General features: G+C 36.2%; 1 protein-coding gene across 1 annotated transcript in view; it reads right to left on the bottom strand.

Moving 5' to 3' along the window:
• The window catches only part of LOC112951300 (coiled-coil domain-containing protein 171-like), a 57184-nt gene that overhangs the window by 14722 nt on the left and 22687 nt on the right, over window positions 1–19775 (bottom strand). Inside the window, exon 4 of the mRNA XM_026043963.1 lies at window positions 7611–7763. Within this exon, the coding sequence (XP_025899748.1) occupies window positions 7611–7763 (153 nt within the window). The remainder of the gene's footprint in view (window positions 1–7610; window positions 7764–19775) is intronic.

Genomic DNA, 19775 nt, shown 5'->3' with positions numbered 1-19775 from the left:
TGCTTCTGGCAACATTTCTGCCTAAATAAAAAGTTGTCAGGCAGTGTGTGACTTTAGTGGTACAGAGTTTTAAAATGGTGGCTTCATTCCAAGGCTAGCTAATAACGGCTGACATGCACTGGAATCTTGAGGCCTAAATCAACATTGTTTTCACAGCTGTAATTAAGCCACCTAATCAGAAGCACATTTTGACGGGACAGTTTCTGGAAGCCAGACATTACAATTTCTTATGCCTGGAGCGCAGTGGCTCATGAGAAGTCCTCATTTAATTTCAGGTTAAAAAAAAAAAAAAAAAGAAAAAAAAGAAAAAAAAGAAAAAAAAAAAAGCAGCAGTAAAATGAAAAGACTATAAAAAAAGCAGTGTATGACTGCTGAAATGAAGCAGGCCTATGTATTCATTCCTTGACCAGCCCTGTATCCCACCCTCCTCGGGCTCTCTGCCGAGTCCCCATCTCTCAAGTGGCAGCTGCACACAGTGAGATTAAGGGCTTCTGCCAAAGTCAACAGATGAGCTGGTCTGAACTGGCTCTCTGTGTGTTCTGATTGTAAATTGTGCTGGTGATGATTAGAGAACTCTAACACAGGATGTCGACTCTTAAAACTGTCCAGAGAAAATAATTTTTTTTTTTTGAGTTCAGATTTTTTAAAAAAAAACTTCTTTTTTTTTTTTTTTTGTGCGTGTGTGTGTGTGGCTTGGTACATAGTGTTGTGTCTATAACTTTCAGATGATTCAAACATGAATGCACACAAATTAAATAACTATAGTATTTAAAAAAAACACGCCGTCACTTGCTCACAGCATGATCCTTCATTTAGAGATGTTTATATAAGAGTGCTGCCGCTGAGTGCAGTTCTCTGACTAGCAACTAACGCAGTCTTGCATTTCCACCACCTGCCAACGAGAGAACCCCCTGAAACTCGGAGGAYGGGATTTTTCTATGCGTCTGTGACTATCACTTCTCTGCACTGTCATACTTGAAATGGCTGCACCGTCTTCCTCATTTGTTGGAGCACAGCTACATTAGTAACTTTAATATAAACTTTCAACCCCAGAGGCCATTGTAAAACTATCAATATGAAGGCACCAGTCACTGGGGTCTGATTACATTTAGTTCTGCATTTTAATTACATATGGATTCTATTAACTGAACCTTTTGCCTTATAGGCAACATTTTAATCAAATTACTATAATTTTCAAATATGTTACAATAGTCTAACGAGTTAAAAGTTCACCTACCTAGAATACTGACATCAAAAACATTTTGCGTAGAAAATGAAGTATTCTTTACAAAAAAAGTGAAAGCAGTGTTGGATAACCATAACTGGTTTTGAACACTACGCCTCAGGTCATATTATATGATTTATACTATCACTTTCATATCATTACATTTACTATATAGTAAGCAAACAGTTTAAATTACATGATTCATACTGTTTGGTTACAAGTATTACCTAGGTAAGCAATAGCACATGACAAGGCATTTACACTAGTATTCCTTGCCCATGCTGTTAGGCTGGCAACTGATGGACAGTTGCTTACAATCAGGTAGGAAATGCAAGCTTTTCAATTAAATAATAATAATAAACTCTCTAGCAGATAATACTGCTTTCTGGATTTATCCTGGTAGGAGATTAAATTCAAGTAAACATTTCTAATGTGTTTCTCTAGTTTTGCTTTTACTGGAATGTCAGTCCCTCATGTCTATTACTGTGTCAACAATAAGGAAATTCACCTTTGGTACCTATAGATTTTTTTCTTTACTTACTATCACTTTAAGAACATTCCTATTTTTCACAGTAAATAAACCTGCATTGGTATTTAACTGAGCACTGAATAAAAGTTGTAATTATTTGAAGTCTACTTCTTACTGAATTCCATCCTGGACTACTGCCAAAAAACACTGCAAGAAAAGAAGTAACAATGAAAATATTAAGTCTGATTATTTTCTGCAGGCCAAATTAAGAACCAGTACCTCTTACACCCAAATTGGTCCCTGGAACCAATTCCAGGCCTTAAAAAAAAAAAAAAATTCCAAAGGCTTCTAAAAAGCTTTTCAGTTCAACTGTGCATCAGGATAGTATGAAGTAGTGGAAAAGCCAAGCAGAGTTTTCATCCAGGACCTATCTGCTCTTGCAACATCTGGGAAGAATTCTCGCAGCTACATCAGTCATTCCATGTTCTAACACAAAAGATATGGCTCCTGCCCATGAAAGACATTCCCTGACATTTAACGCTCGCACCGATGGAGTGAGCGCCCTTCTCCCAGACCGAAAGTTAAAAGGCATTTTTTTCCTTCTTGCTCTCCTGTTCCTTCTTCGTAACACTAAATGCAAGACACATTTAAAACTGCTGCCCAGTTTAAGCAGGTCTCACAGCCTTGATAGGCTGGTGAAGGCTGGTGACATGGGAAACAGGAGCATGGCAGAGACGCATGTAAAGGCACGGAGGCACCAGCGTGGCTACTGCCTGAAGGACCTGCCAGTGGTGAAGTTACTTGATAAATCTGAGTTTAAAACATTTCTTTTCGCCCGTCCCCCCACTAACTGGGTTCAAGGACATCATGAAAGCTGAGGGCTGACTGCTGGTAGGAAGAAAAGCCTGCATTGTGTTTAATGTGGCTCTTCAGTAAAATCCATGAAAGTATATTTCAGTTACCAGCATCTCAACAACAAATATGGCTTTCTCACACATTAGATCATTCCACTTACTTCTCTCACCTTGCCAAAACTTACAGTCCTCGTCTTTCAATATTCTACAGGATATCATTAGCAATTCATAGAATCACAGAAGGGTTAAGGTTGGAAGGGACCTCAGGGATCCCCTAGTCCAACCCCCAGCAGGGACACCCAGAGCACGGGGCACAGGGTGGCATTCAGACGGGTTGGGAAGATCTCCAGAGAAGGAGACTCCACAGCCTCCCTGGGCAGCCTGTGCCAGGGCTCTGGCACCCTCACAGCAAAGAAGTTCTTCCTCACACGCACATGGATCTGCCTGTGTTTCAACTTGTACACTGAGAAGAGCTACATTCCCGCTGCAGGTGCTTGCAAATATTGAGCAGATCTCCTCTCAGTCTTCTCTTCCCCAAGCTAAACAGGCCCAACTCACTCAGTCTTTCCTCATACGAGAGATGCTCCACTCCCTCAGTCATCTTTGTCGCTCTTCKCTGGACCCTCTCGAGAAGCTCCACGTCCCTCTTGTCCTGGGGAGCCCAGAGCTGCCCCCAGTGCTCCAGGTTTGGCCTCCCCAGAGCTGAGCAGAGGGGCAGGATCCCCTCCCTGCCCCTGCTGCCAACATCCTCCTCATGCAGCCAGSAKSCCATTGGCCTTCTTGGCCACGAGGGCACTGCTGCCTCATGGCTAACTTGGTGTCCACCAGGACTCCCAGGTCCCTCTCTGTGGAGCTGCTCTCCAGCAGGTCAGCCCCTAATCTGTGCTGGGGCCTGGGGTTATTCCTGCCCAGGGGCAGGACCCTGCCCTTGTCCTTGTTGAACCTCAGGAGCTCATTATCAGACAATGGTTCCATTATCAGATAAGGGACAATCACAGCCATGATGTGGTGAAAGGAAGGGTGAGGATGATGCAAAGCCGCATAAGGCAAAGAGTGATTTGATTTTCAACCCAAGTTAGGATCAGCATCCAAAAACAACACTTCYTGTTTTCATGGTCAGTTTGAGAACTCTGCTCTTCTTACAGATCTTCACTTCACCCTTCCCTCCAGACATCTTACACTCACTTTCCCTCCCTGCCTTCCAGTTAAAGTTTTCCTTCTGGCTTCCTGAATTTCCATTTCTCCACTGGACACAAGACTTTTCTTTCCTCATCATCTTTGTACATTACTYTCTTTTCCCACTCATTTTCTACCGTCCTTTCATTCTTAAGTTAAAGCAGAGGAGGAAAGTGTTTTCAACAGAGCAGCCAAATGATTCTGTCTGACTTAAGTATCACTTTCTATTTCTTTCTTCTTATGCTGGTTTGCCCAAAGGTAGACAATGCAGAAGAAGAGAAAAGGCCACAGAGAGAAAAAGCAGCATATTCAGGATCAGAGAAACACCTCACTACCTGAAATAGAATAACAGAGTCTTCTTTTGTCTGCCAAAAGTGATACCAGGATATTTTAAGTTTTTAAAATTCTGACACTAGTGCTGACACCAGTGCACGAAATCTCAAAGCTGAAAGCTATGAAAACAACACCTTCTGGATAACTACTATAATGAATTGAATTTTGTCACTTCCTCATATGTGTCAGAGATCACACTGGAAAATACAGTGTCACTATATCCACTCCTCACAACACTGTGCTTGCAGCAACAGACTCTCCCCTGGCAGGATAGATACCGTGGATTCACAAGCCTGCCACAGGAATTATATGATGCCACAGGTTACCCCAAAGCATCCTGAAAGTAATTGCTTATGACTGTAGCACTGCACAGTAGACCACTCAAAAGCTCTCAGTTCTCTCAGACTACTCATTACTGCTATTCTGAATAGAAGTTAAGTATAATAATAAGCCAGTATATTTGAAGAAGAAATCAAAGGACTTGTTGAAGTAAATGATAAGTGTCCTTTAATAGGAAGCATCAGTAGGAAGTCCATTTGTGATGTCTACATCASTAGATGTTGCTGAAGAAACAGGCAGGAGAAAAAGAAATATGGAAACATTTCAGCTAACATCTTTGCTAGTTCTGTTCTTCACAAAGATTCACAAACTGTGTGCACAAATATTATTGGTGACTTGCTTTTACTAAGGTCAACTTTAAGTGCATTAAGMTTTCCTAAGGAAAGTGTAAGGTGCAAGGACAGAGATGTACACAGAATATAGGGAAGTCTCACATAATTATTCTCTTCTTCTCTTCTCTGTAACCATGGTTTGCCTCACCATTGTCTGTCTTGTCCTGTCTTTGTCTACAAAAACTAGTGCCTTTGTAGGCACTAGCATGAGCACAGGCAGCAATTTAAACACTATCGACAAGAAGGAAGGCAGTAGCACTAGAAGTAGATTGGAGGATGGAGATGTCACTTCAGAGRCTTAGACCTGACACTGGCTTATGGCATCAGTTTTGTTTGTAAAATAATGAGCAAAACCCTATGCAGAAGCAGAGGACCAAGGCGTTTGTGTGGAAGGAAAGGTCAYGTTGTTAGCAGGTATCAGTGTAAAGAGGTCAGTTGGGGAAAGAGCACCTTCTGAACAGACCATTGCTGGGAAATGGCTCTGATGCAGATGCAACGGGCAGTTGAGAAGGCATTGAATCACATGCAAACAGCATGGAAAACATCAGGAAACAGGACATGATAAGATAAAGCCAGAACTAACATGAAAAGAGACCATATCTGTTCACAAAGGACTTCACAGAATGTTTTCAGCACTGAGTAATTGTTCTAGATAGGTATTACTCTAGGAACACATGACATAGGATATGAGTTCTACAAACTGACATACAGGATAAACCAAAACAGTCCAGGTGCGCAGTGTTTGCATCCTGACAAAACATTCTGCCAGTCTAACAAGTGTTATTCTGTACGTGATTAAACCACATGTATTGAAAGCAACCAAGTATGTAGAATTTTGAAACCTGACAGATGCCTGGGAAAAGACATCACTTCCCTTTAAAAATAATCRAAGAGAGTGCCGCCATTACAAGAAAATAAAAGTTGTATTTTTTTTGTATCATGCAGAAGGAAATTCTGCAAGACTTCCTCTTCCGAAATGGAACAGAACAATATGGACTAATGGTTAAAAAGGTAAAAGCCACTCTGGGAAGCTATGATGCCACTAAAACTGATACATTTGCAATATTAAGGATAAACTCTACAGAAAATGTAAATATTACAGAATATTCCATAAATATTTGTCATATTTTAAGAAACTTAAGAAAATACATTATTTTTTGCTTTTCATAGATTTTTTTTAAAAAAATCTTTTCATAGATTTTTTTTAATCTATGAAAAATCTAAATAAATTTTACAATTTCTATTAATACCTATGCTTACATTACAATTAAGCTGCACCTCCTCCTCCTCCCAACCCCACTAGGCCATAGAGTGAGCCTACAGATCCTACAACACCAAATGGTATAATCTTTGCCTTGATCCTGCAAACAGAGACACAGATCACCTACAATGAGTTGCAATTAATTAGTGAGAGTGAGTGGAGAGGTGCTTGTTTTTTTTCCAGTGTGGCACACCAAGCCACAGCACAGCCCTTCAAAGACAGCACTCGCATTGTCCCTGCTGAAAGCACTCTCAGTTCAAATGAAAGCAAACCTCACTGCAGGAAATGTGGCAGATTTCTCAACCCTTGGTATAAATGTGGTCATCTTCATTTGAACAACAAAAACAATTATAACATGCAGACAAAGGAAGAACCATTTAGACTGGGCAGAAGCTCAGCTGGACACATGCAAACCTAGCAGAGAACAAAAAATAAATGGTTGGAGGAGATGAGATCTCAGTGAAGCAATTTCAGTGAGTTCTTAGAAAGATCCTGCAAAGTCCCAAATGAAACAATGGTTTCATGCACCAACTATCATCTAGTGGTCTTAAAATGGAAATTCAGCAGCAAGGAAAATATTTTCAATTTGTGCTAATCTCCCTTTGTGATGATCAATTTAGAAGCATGACAAGAAATTAATGCAATACTTTGGGACACAACCAAAGTCACAGTCACAGCCTTCCAGTACTTATTTGTTCATATTTATGCCATTGTCTTAAATTATTGCTCCCTTATATTAAAAAAAAAGACAAAAAAAAATCTGTTTTCTTTATAGTATTTTCTTTCACTCTTTTGCTTCTTGAGAAGCAAAATGTTGAAGGACAGAAAATCAACTAACCAACTAAAATAAACTAAACAAAAAAACTCCAAGGCTTTCCTCTTTATCTTGTGTAGAAAAGTAAAGGAAGGAGAAAAAAACAGCTATGCARCTTGCATAGACAGTCTCATTCTAGACATACTTGGCTACATATTTGTGACAATTTATGTGCCTGGCCTCCTGCCTGTGTGACACAAATACATCTGCATTCAATAATCCCCCCAGAGACGGATCCCAGATCTGAAGAATCACCTTATTAGCTTTAAGCAAGTCCAAGTATCTTTGCGGGAAGCAACATTATAGAAAAGAAATGATTTCTGAAATTGAGTTTTTACCTTATAACTCAATCATAGTATTTTCCTTTAATGAGATGTATTATTTGTAAGCACAGTTGCCTAAAAAGTAATCATGTATCCTAACTAATGTTTTGGTTACATGTACAATTAATTACATTCTGTTTTAATGGGGCACTGTTCTTTATCTTTAGACAGTTGAATTCTTTAGGTCAAAATCCAACTTTTGGCTGTACTCCCAAAGACAAARAAATCACAATGCAGTACTTTTAGCAGCAACGTCTATGTAAAGATACAGCAGCAAGATTTATCATAGTTCTAACTTTTATCATCCCACATTCACTTCTGAAGAAATCTCAAAACAATTTTTGTTGATACTATTTTTATTGCTTTATTATATTTATAATGAAATATTATGCATTTCCCTAGAGGAACTATGCAACATGAAGGGAGATGCTAGCTAGGAAGCTGTATATGCAAATGATAAAGAAGACCTGAAAAGCAGACTTACCAAGTGTAAGCTCTCACTTTCACGCAGACAAGCTGTTTGGAGCTCGGACTTCAAGGCTGCAATGTGAAGCTGATGAGATGCTATTTCTCTCTCTAACATGCCAACTCTGGAGCTCGCAAGTTGGTAGACATCCATAAAACTTTTAATCACACCCTTTAAAAAGTAAAATAAATAATCAATGCCAGTGATGCTATTCTTAAATGTCACATAGCATATAACCATACATCATTACTGAACAGCAGCTATCTTTTATCCACTCAAGAAACAGGCTATATTTCAATCTCTGGTCCTACAAAAGTCTAGCAATGATTTCTGTACTCCCTCTATTATTGAAATTACTATCTTGCATTAAAGGAAAAGCAAAAGACCGTGCTCTAAAGCAAAAGGTGTTTTGATGTCCTTTTATGGCATCAAAAGATGATACAACTTTTTATTGTATTTAAATAAAGGACTCTGCACCAAAGTTCACTTTCTATCTATAAAGAACCACCACACAGTTTCAGGTAAAAGTTTACTTCCAAATCAGTCAGGTTGTTAATTCTCCCATTCCATATTAAAAAAAAAATCAGCAGAAATAAAAGAAAAAGTGTAAACCTATAGACATCTGGAAGTAAATAATGAGATTACAATATAGCTAGGAAAATATAATTGTTTTCATGTATACAGTGGAAGGATGTCCCAACTGTGTAATATTGATCAGACTGATAATAAAGTTAACAGCACGAGAGAGTACAAATGATTTGGCAGTACTGGTAACTTCATATCTACCCTAAGTAGTTTAACACTGTTGAGATTATTGGACTTCTTTACAACTGGTTAATCACACTTTACAGGATATAGTTTTCCCTTCTGAAATGACCTGTAGCAAGTCTCTACTGCAAGAACATACTACAGATAATATGAAATTGGCCTTCTAATGTAAAGCCTTTGTATAGTCAAAAAATCCCTTAGTACCATAACGGAATGTTCACAAAGATTTTTACAGTTTTCCTTTCTTTGTTTTCAAAGACATTACTACTTCTGAGAATAAAATAAAAGTAACATGGCCAAAGTCAGTCAAGTTAACTCACCACCAAATGCAGAAAACAGACATGGCAAATCATTACCACCATATCTTCCCTCATCAGAAAGAATATCTATAATATCCTATCTACTATAGATCTACACTATGAAAGTGGATCCACATGGATCTATAAATTTGCCTCTATATTTAAAATGATTTTCATTTTCAACTTTTAAAATTTCACTCTATATTTAAAATGACTATATTTACACTCAATTTGCCTAAAATGGCACAGCTCTTGACGGGCAATAGTGAGCAAGAATGTGGATACAAATCACACCCATATMAAACTGTATGGGACCCTTCACATGGCAACTGCCCACATGCTAAAAGTTACACAGAYGTTGAAATACGTTAGTGGACTGAGGCTGTAACTCATAAATAAGGATCATACCAATATCTTACAACAAGCTACACCTCAAAGCTCATAGGTAGGAAAAAACAACTCTTTACTTTTATTTGATACTTCCTAGGAGAAATGTAAAGGCACCTCTAAATTAGAATATAGTGAGAGGATTCATTACCTCTCACTCTCTTTTCCAGCACCAAAGAGCTAGTGAACTCTTAAGCTATACAGATTCATCCTTTACCGCTACTGCCAGAGGAAGACCATCCAGATATCTGAAATGTCTGTAGCAATTCCTTGTGGGAAAACTGCCAAAATTGTGCTTCATTCACCAAATCCATTTCTACAGAGTATTAAAGCTCTCTCAACTCAGCTCATTTGTTGCCTTGTTCAAATTTAAATATAAGTTAAACAAGTTGAAAAATATTTTCAATCATTGGAAAAACGTAGTCATTCTACAAATTTCCAAATATGGCAAACATTTTTTTCTAAGGCTTGTAGATTCCTTTTTCTTCTTAGTATGGAAGAATTCTTTTATCCATTATTAACTCTTCAGTACCAGTACATAAGGTAGTATTTTTACATCCTTGGTAGTCTCAGATGYACTCTTGGATAGCTTACAACCTGAGATTCTTTCCAGCATATTCCAATCTCCTAGCTAATAGCCAAACTCCACTCAAGATTCTCTTCACTCATCCCAGGGAGAACAACATTTTCTTCACCTTCTGAAACAACCTATGGAATCTTTGACAATGAGCATGCAGAACACGGATTTTAAATATAGTCTGGGACTTGGTAAATACATATTTAGAGATGCCACTGCTAGGTTCTACACAATTCATGTCATTTACAAACTGAATCACAAATACATCTYGCAAAAGTTCCATCCATTACAGAGCTAGGTACAGAGGAAAAAATGGATAACATCAGGTCACTTGCATATTATAAAATCTGTCAAATAACAATTAAACAAATTGCTAAAGGAATTCAGTATTTTTGTTTAGATTACTATTGGCAAGTTTCAGATATAAATACATCTGCAACTCTTGAACTTGTTCTGATGGACAGCCCCTGCTAAGAGAACTTCAAGARACACATGGCTCTGACGAAACTTTTTTTCCTCTCCTGCTCGCTAGAGACTGTTGGTTTGTTTGTTTTGAGCCGATAAAGTAGGCAGAGTTAAGATATGTCAGGACCCTCCTGAATAATTTCTATAGTACAAAATTTAACATTCAGACACATGTGCAGGAGCTACATTTTAGTGAGCTCTTCTAGTTTTGAATATATTTATAGTAGTATAACATGAAAACTGGGAAAACAGCATCTGAAACAATAACAAGTTTTCTTTCATTACTAATAAAAAACTTCTAATAATATTACCACCAGAAATTGATTTCTTCTCAGAGAGGCCAGACGTAGCGATCCCTAAACATTACAGGGATCCTATCTTTGCAACCTTAGACATGTTTGAACACACGAAAACTTACTATAGGAATATTAGTGAGGAGAAGACTTAGCTGAGGAAGCCAGAGYAATTCTGAGGGCTGGAGAATACTGATTTTAATCATTACAAATACATTCTAATGATGTAGCAAAGGATGCAATTGAATACTGTTTGAAATKTACAGAGGACTGTCAATTTTAAGAACAGAAATTGTAATGGATTATCCTGAATTCATCAAGAAATAAGGGAAACAGCCGTACTGCTTTTCCATTCACCCCYTCCCTTTTCCCTTTGCTCCCTACAATGGACAGTTTCATGAAAGATTTTATAGAAGATTTCTTTTACAAAAGATTTCAATAGTATATAAAAAGTTCTACATCTTGTGTTACTGATATAGTAGAAGCAAATTATAATGTCAGAAGTATTTTCAATGTCAAAAATGTTTTTAGTGTGAGAACAGACCCATGCTCAACACTTCAAGCCAGGCCACAAGCAGCTTCATGAAAACAGAAGCCTGACCTTCTTACATAATTGGCTGCAAYACATAACATAAAAAATGTATTCAGAAGATGGGCAGGAAGAAAGAAGGCTTTTCTGCTGCAGCTGCTGGAGTGGGCTCCAATAACCTCAAGATAAGTAGAGAGGGACATAACTAGATATATGAACTTACCTAAAACTCAACCAAAATTAAACAACCTTTGTTTTAAGAAATTTAAGAGGTTTAACAGATGAGGAGGGCATAAGGAAGGAATAGCTGCTTCCTTGATTACAGATGACACATCTGTGGTACAAGGTAACTAACGAAAAATTTTGGCTTAAGGTACAGACTGGTCAAGCTGAGAAATTTGGGAAGACAGTCAAGATAAGCTAATTTAGTGCTCTTCATAGGCTATAAACCAATGAACTGTGGAGCAAAACAGAAACTTGCAAGTCGTGATTCCTCTCTTCACACAAATTTAAAAAGAACTCAAAACCACGTAAAAATTAGATGCAGTCTTTGCAGGACATGTAAGAACAGTAGTTTTGCATATTCCCTCTGTTTACTTATGAATAATCCATGATTTTCTTTTGCTTTACAGTGCTTCTAGAACCAGTAATTTTAGGTGCACAGTGCTTATGATCTTTTAAAACACTTTTTCATGTACTATTAGCTATATATATTTTCATATACTATTAGCTAAGATTATACTATATACTATTAGCTACAAATTTGTCAGGCGACTTAAAACTTTAGGAGTTCTTTTTTAATGCAAAAAGAAGGGTATTTTACTAGCTGGTACTGATAAAGAATACAATGACACATAAGGAATGTGAAACATAAAAAGAAAACTAGCCCTTATTTTTAAAACTAATTTACCAAAGGTTACTCGGTTTTCAGTTGTTCTCAGTTCATTTAAAGTAGAAACATGTCAGAATAAATATATAGATGAGTATATGCAAATTAGCAGCAGACCTCTGGTGAAAGTTTGTCTGTTTCATTACACAGAATAAAATGACAGATTTTTTTATCCCTTTTCCTCTTACCAAAAATATCCATTCACTCAAGACTTRGGCAATCAGAATGAATACAATTCAAAACAACCATTTTATTTTGATTATAAATTATCAATAATTGTAAATGGAAGCAACCATTTAAAACCTTAGACTATTTCCAAGTTACAAATATCACAAGGAAAATTTTCAATGATTAAAAAGTAGTTTCTTTATATTTACATCTATGGATCTTATTTTGCCTGATATTGTCATTCAGCTGCATTGCCTGTTTAGAAGGGAATCAGAAAAAAAGGGACGAAACCTGGTGTGAAATGATGCTTATAAAAAAAGCATCAGAGTTAAMAGCCTAACAACAAAAGTATTAAATTTGTAACATTAAATGCAGCAGCCAAAGTAACAGGATCATCTACTTGCACAATGTGCTCAAGAAACAGAAAAAAAAAAGTATACATAAAAAAGGAAAAATTAACATTTTTGTGTTAGGTTCTTGCTTCAGGAAATTCCTGAACTAGAAAGAATGTTAGCAGGTAGTAAATTTACCTAAGGGCATTATAAACAAAGAGACACAAAATAGCAAGAGAAAAAATAACAAATGGACTTCAGAAGAATGAAAAGTTAACTTTTGTACAACAAAGTGGTCAACTGATAATCTGAAAAGACTAAGATTTTATATCTGGCACAGAGTTTGGCTGAAGCGCAATACGGACAAAGCAACTGGTGTGAAAACCGCACTCCGCGGTGTTTGATAGAAACCTATGTTTAATGGAAAACCTATCGCTGCCTATCATTGCTACTGTGYCTCGAACTGACATAAATTAGTTTAGTTAAAACAAGTTCACAAAAACAAAATTATATGCCAATAATTATATTTTTCAGAAGGAAGATTTAAAGGTATTTATTATTTTGGGAAAAGAATGACTATAATTTATTTGCCTCTTATTTTATCATTTCAAAATCCATTCTGGCTTCTGTGTCCCATTGTCTAAAATGTCTAGTGGCAACATCAGTGGAAGATGTAAAATATAGCAGCTTCTCAGGCATCAGGAAAAAGAAACCTCAAGGGAAACAACATTCAGCAAAATTGCAGTTTTGCAGCTGTTTGGCACTTCTTTAATGATCTATTCTCCTTGTATCTTGTTTCAACACTACATTTTCTGTTGGGTTCCACTGAAGCGTGGCATGCACAATTTAAATGTGCCAAAAAGCAGGCCACTTCTGTTACAACTTTTTTTTTCCAACCAAAGCTGACTCAGTGCCACACTTGGGGCCTAACTCTATCCCCTTCGCTTCAATAACAATTACTTTACCCCAAAGGTCTCAAAGGAGATAGCCCAAGGGAACAAAGCTCTAAATAAAAGGCTAGATTCTCCGCAAGAAGTAATGACATGACTTCCTACAAGAAAATTGGAAAAGGAGAATTGAAATTGACAGAGACTGAAACAAAAGTGCTTCTTCTGGAAACCACAGTAGGTAGAAACAATTGCCATAAAAATTATTACAGAAGTGTAACAGTTTAAAAAATAACATTGATCTTACAGAAAATGATACATAGAGGATCATGAAACAATGGTTTTGTTGATACAGTAAAGTACAAAGGATCCCCAGAATTTTATAGCAAAGAAGTCAACTGCAGCTCTCCTACTCAGGATTGTCCTCTGACCATGCAAAGAAATCGCCACTTAGGAAAATAAAGGAAATGTGTCTTTTTATAAGCAAATAATATTTACATATATAAGCTTATTCTCACTGTATGTTGCACATATGCTGCATGGAAGAGGTAGAAAAAACAATCCATCAAAAAAAACAACCAACTGAAAAACCCAAGTGATTGAAAAGAAATTGTTGCCCAACCAATTTCAGTTTACACAAAAGACGAGGGGAAAATGCAATGAAAATGTTGTGCCCCACTCCTCATTTCATCTTAATGGTGCCCATACAAAATAGTTCTTTAGTGTCTCAGGGATAAGAGAATCTTTATGAAAACAGTTTGAACAAGGAAGAAAAAGAAATGGAAGGAACCTCTTGTTCTACAGCTCCTTTGACCTTCTCCTGCAGTCTGTCCTCTAAACAGGGAGCAAAGAAAGCGTAGCAGGTAACATACAGAAGATTTCTTTAAAAGTAAATATCATCTGAACAGTAAGTCCAAACTGTCTAAAAACTCATGGATTAATTATCATCTGAGAACCTTTTAAGGGTGGGAGAAAAGCACACACTGATCTATCRAGTTAGTAAAAAGGAAACATCTAAATTAACTTTACATGGAAGGTTAGTAATATCTAGAAAACTTTCGTTCAGAAATGCTGTGCACAAACTATCCAACATGGGTAATTTATTTGAAGGCAATCAATTGGCAATGCAGTAACAATATTTTAAAGGAAAATTAAAGATATTTCTTTCTTTGTTTTAAGGATACTTCTTTAGCTTTTTAAATACACATTTCAAAACCTTATAGTAAGGAAAAATCCTTTGCAGACAAACAGAGGCTATAAAGAATTATAATGAATATTTTAACAAATTTGCTAAAAAGAATCATTTATTTTTTTAAATAGTGCAGAAAAGGTGTGTCACTAATCCAACAGAAGGAAATGATCACCCCCCAATATCGGGGTTCAGCAGGGTAAGAAATATCCTGTCAATAAAGGGATATATATTATTACTTTCTAGCCACAGGAAGAAGCTTTTCAAATTTAACTATTTACACTATTTTCAAACCAAATTATGTAAGACAGAAGAAGAAATTTTTCTGTACTGTGCTTTTCAACAGTAAATAAAGCCAGCGGTATTTGCCATTTGTTAGGAGATCTGCACTATCATGTTGACTAGATAGAATATACTACTGTATATGACTGCATTGCTCAGACATAAATAATCACTACTAAGTCCTGCTTCGTATCAGAGTCTAGGTGAATACTCAAGTCTAAAGGAGCTCAGGGGCTGAAAAACTAAAGTTTTGTGATATAGTTATTTCATTGTTTTTGCTTTTCTTACAATGCTCAAGATAGCACTGCCAACAGAAATATTTAATTTCACATACAGCAATATAAATCAACATAATCCTACACAAAGAAAACTACAAAATATTGTTACTAAATTGAATAATAAATAATCTGTCATTTGGCTTCTGAATTAAAGTCAGTTATGTGCACATACACATGAACACATATATTATATGAATACAGGAAAAAGCCTCAGTCTCTTAAGAGAAAGTAATGATGTAGAAAAAAATGAATTACATTCTATCACAAAATGGTAGAACCTTTAATTAAATGTCTGCTGCCACATATCGGATGCAGAGTTTTTTCTCTAGTATCTGTCTAAACTTGGATATTAGCCAAATACATGGTTTGYTTCCCATGTTCTTGAATTTATCAAAAGTTGTATTAAAACAAAATTCAAATTGATGGATCTTCAATTAAACTGTTTTCAAGACCAGATTTAAGCTTTTAAGTTGCTTTCTTTAGAAACTCCACAGACAACAGCTCTTGCTGTAGAGTCTGCTGAACACTCAAAGGCAACGGTAAGAGCCAACTACACCTGCCACCAGCCTTCATAATGCACAGGAATCCTTTATTCAAAGGATTAGCATCTTTTGTCCAAAGCAAGATTTGGGGAATATAGCCAAAAGTGGCATTAATATTGCAACAATATTAACAATATACCTTGAGAATTTGCCATTGTTGAGGTGAGTATGAAGAACAAGTAACAGTTTCTTCTCAAGCCTTGCTTTTAAAGATCATAATCAAGGCAGGGAAAAAAAAAGTGAATGAAGTGTTCTCCTATTAACACAGAATTCAGAGTTGAAGAAAACTCTTCTTAGAGAATCTGAGTCTGTCTTTTCAGAGAAGATGGATTATCTCAAATCAGAAAAGAACGAATCCCAATTACTACATTAAAGAACTGGTAGATAAAGARACCTCACTGTACTGAAGTCTTGTTTCTTGCAAGAAATTAAGCAACATTCTTTCAGTAAGTTAAATGAGAATGCTGTTCATTTGGAACAATGTGAAATACAAACTRAAGAAATGCTAACACTTCTGCTGGCAGAGCTCTGGTTGTCATCATTCAGACCAACCATCATGAAGTGCTGTTTACTGATGAGCTTTTAAAAATAATACTTGAGAAATAACTTTAAAAAATCAATTGACTGCTTTGTTTTCCTATGCATTAAATGGAACAGACAATTGGATGCAGGATAGGATTAGGTTGAGAGACTGAAATATAAGGAACAACATAAGGAAATTCCTATTATTTGGCCAATAGTCAAAAGTTGTGTCCAATTCTTTAAAAGCAAGACAGACGACAAAAAATGTTTGTAAAACTAGATGCTYATATGAATAATCAAATAAAAATAAGCAAGATACACACTGACGGGATGATGTTGCCTGAAATGCGTGGAGCAGTCTTTGGTAATATTGTTAAAAGAAAAATACCACCGGCCAAAGTGTCATTATTTGATAGAGAAAGCCTCCACCTTAGCCTTCATTTTTCACCAGTTTTGGTAATATCATTCATATTTTTGACAAATTCATAGAAGTATCCAAAAGGAAGTCTAGCTCTAATCCTCTTTACGCTGAGGCTACCAAAGTTAAAAATACAGTAGARAACAGCATTTTCAAAAGTATGAAAATGAAGGTAACAGTCTCATCAGCACATTACTCTCATTGAGAGCTCATTGAGTCTCTCATTGAGAGCTGGATCATTACTGGCAGCCAGGTCATTTACGTGTCATTCTGCCTACAGAGCTCAACTTCTATGTTGAGAAGACAGAGATCACTTCCATTGCTTATCAAATCTATAAGCTACAGGTGTTCTTTAGGGTATTTGACTTTCTGTAGTTTGATAGTAACAGAAAGTAACCTGAAAAGAAACAACTGCTGGTGGAATGKAAGAGGTTATGAGATGATCCCAAAGAATGAGCAGCTTCAAGAAAATGAATTGGTAATTATTATTCAGTCCTTGCAATACAACAATCAGATATTATTAAATGAATAAACAGCATATTCAAAGCAAAAGAAAAGGAATTAGACTGTGGGAGGGCTTTTCACAGGCCGTGTATACATGAGTTCAAAAAGTAATTGGAATAAATAAATAAATAAATAAATGGAAAAAAATCCRCTGAAAGCTGTGAAATAACAAAATACGGCTTTGGTTCAGGAGGTCATATAATTAAAATGGTAGAGGCTGGAAGAGATCCTTCGTTCTTACATTCTTTCRTTGTTTACTTCCCCCATACAACTTTTTTAAGCAGACATATCCTGCCATAGAATGAAGACATTCACTGCAATTCTATGGGTCCTCTGGTAACTGAATGTTTACTTATTTCCAACATCTATTTCTCAAAAGAGAGAAATCTGTCATCGAGTAAATCAGAAGAAATCAAGCACCTAGGATAATGAACATTGCCAAAGTAGGGTAAAAAACAAATTTTGACATGCAGGAGATTCGCTGCTGAAAATCCAGTCCTGTAGTCTTTGTAATTATTCATAAAAATTTCAGAATTTCAACTTTAAATTGCAAACTTCAGCTTGCATAAGTCATTTATAAAATAATYGATTCCTTGAAAATAGGAAGCAAGATAGAAAGTTTGACACTGTAGCCTGTAGCAAGAGCACAATACTTTGCTCTCTACTCTTTTGTATTTTTCAGCTGTCTTAGGATCAGGAAAGAGCTACTACAATTGGGTACTGGTAAAGATCACAAACCCAGCTTCTGAGGAGGAACAAACTGGCTTAAAATCGAACTGCAGTCTTCAAGCATTAAAAGAAGTGAACATTGAAAATTTGCCTCACAGATGGAACAAATGAATTTTTTTCTCCTGATCTTTATTTTAAAATTGTAGGTTTTTTTAAGAAAAAGCATGATGTGGAAGCAATCTGAAGGACGCTAAGAACAAATTGTATCAAGTATCAACAGGATAAATAAGCAGCAGTGTTTATTGGATATTAGGATTTTTTGAAACCATTGCACCTTATCTTTCATTGATTAACTTACAATCCTCCTAACAGTCTTCCCTATTATTCCATTTACGAGACAATATCCCTTTTACCCTCTTTCCATTATTTTAGCATTCCATAAACATTCCTAACCCTTTCTCTCCCTTCCTCGTCATGTTTTCCTATCACCTTTTCATTTATAAATAACAATGAGTAAAGTTATTCATTTGATTTCAGTCAAAGTATTCTGAAATCGTACTGCAAAGGACACGTGTTAAAAGTTTGTTTAATGAAAGATATTTGTTAAAAACACTGTCCCATTTCAAGTATGCTTCCTCCCAGAATGCCTACAGGAGGGGAGCTTACCAACCATAAGAACTTCTGCTTTCACAATCTAATAAAGAGTGCTAGAACTTGTGACCTCAGACCTCTATCACTAGAGGACCACAATCAACTCACAGTCTCCCAAATCAAGAAAACAGTTTCGAAGTACTTCATCATGACTCCCACAAGATTACAATATGAAAGAGAAAAATCTCAAGTTGCAAGATATTTGACTTTCTAAGCTATAATAATTTATGGAAAGAAAAGAACATTCTGACTAATTAGTGACAAATTTGGGGAATTTAGAAGAAAAAAAAAGGTTAATTTTTAATCCTTTCAGGATTTGAATGGAATTACTCTGTTTGAATTATACTTCATCAGATCACCACTTGGGATACTATCCTACTCTCTCTTTCTCAAATTCATGACAACTGTGAAATTAACAGAATTGCCTGGTTTTTATGTCTGGTTTTATATTCTGAACAGTTTGTGGMAGTTTGCTTAATCCTTAAGTTGCATATTCATTGCTCTATTTTCCTGTAGCTGCTGTCACTTATATTGTCATGAAGAATAGGGCAAATCAGGGTCAGTTTATGTAAGCGACATCAATCTGAAAAACTTCATCAGTCTTTATTTCAAGCATTATGCAAAGAAAACTGACATTAAGAGAGCTTTAACTGACAGCAAATGAAATCAATCAGCAAATCACTAAACCATAATAAACTTGCTGAAGTTGCAGATAACTCTTCCTTTTCCAGGTCTGCAACTACATGGACCAGAGCACTCTGTCCAATGCTCTGGACAGAAATGTTTCCTTTGACTCCATTACAAAATTCTTTTTTTAATATAGTCCATTTCTTCATAATTTTAGACCCACAGACTATATATATGACTATAAACCAAACATCTAGCAAGATGTTTTATAAGGATGACAWAGCAAGTGGTTAAATGAAAAGGGACTTAACAAAAAATTCAGCATTTTTTTAATTGTCATTAACATAAGCAAAAACAGGAAAAGGTTTGATTCTGTACCCCCTAATATTATTTCAGTGTAATAAAGCCTTATTAACACCTATTGCATAAACCTGCTTGCTCAGCATTTCTTGCTAGGTTTTGAAATTAAATCAACCAGTCAAAAACAGTAAGACCCTGGACAATTCCTAAGTTTTTATTGTATTCATAAATATTTATTTTATGATTTACAGTAGTTCAACAATTTCAACAGATAATTGCCTTATCTGTTACAACACTGTACACTGCATGTAACAATACAAGAAAAATTACAGTTACATCCAAAGTGGTTATCTGATAAAGTGATTCTTTTTCAGAAGATATTACACATAGGTAACTCCATCATTTCTGAGACGGGGATTTCTCAACTGCAAGAAAAATTCTAGCACTTCAGAAAGAGCCAAGAAACCTTTTAATGGTATTTGTTATCTTCTACACTGGACAATGTTTAAGTCTTGTAATAAAACCTTTAGGAGACTGCTGTCACAGACTTAGGCAGTCTTGGACGTATTTTGAGACCAGCACTTCATTATTTTTTCTCACGAAAGAA

Source organism: Nothoprocta perdicaria, unplaced genomic scaffold, assembly GCF_003342845.1.
Source record: "Nothoprocta perdicaria isolate Ctin4 unplaced genomic scaffold, notPer1 scaffold_104, whole genome shotgun sequence".
NCBI lineage: Eukaryota > Metazoa > Chordata > Aves > Tinamiformes > Tinamidae > Nothoprocta > Nothoprocta perdicaria.
This window is presented reverse-complemented; position numbering and strand designations above follow the sequence as displayed.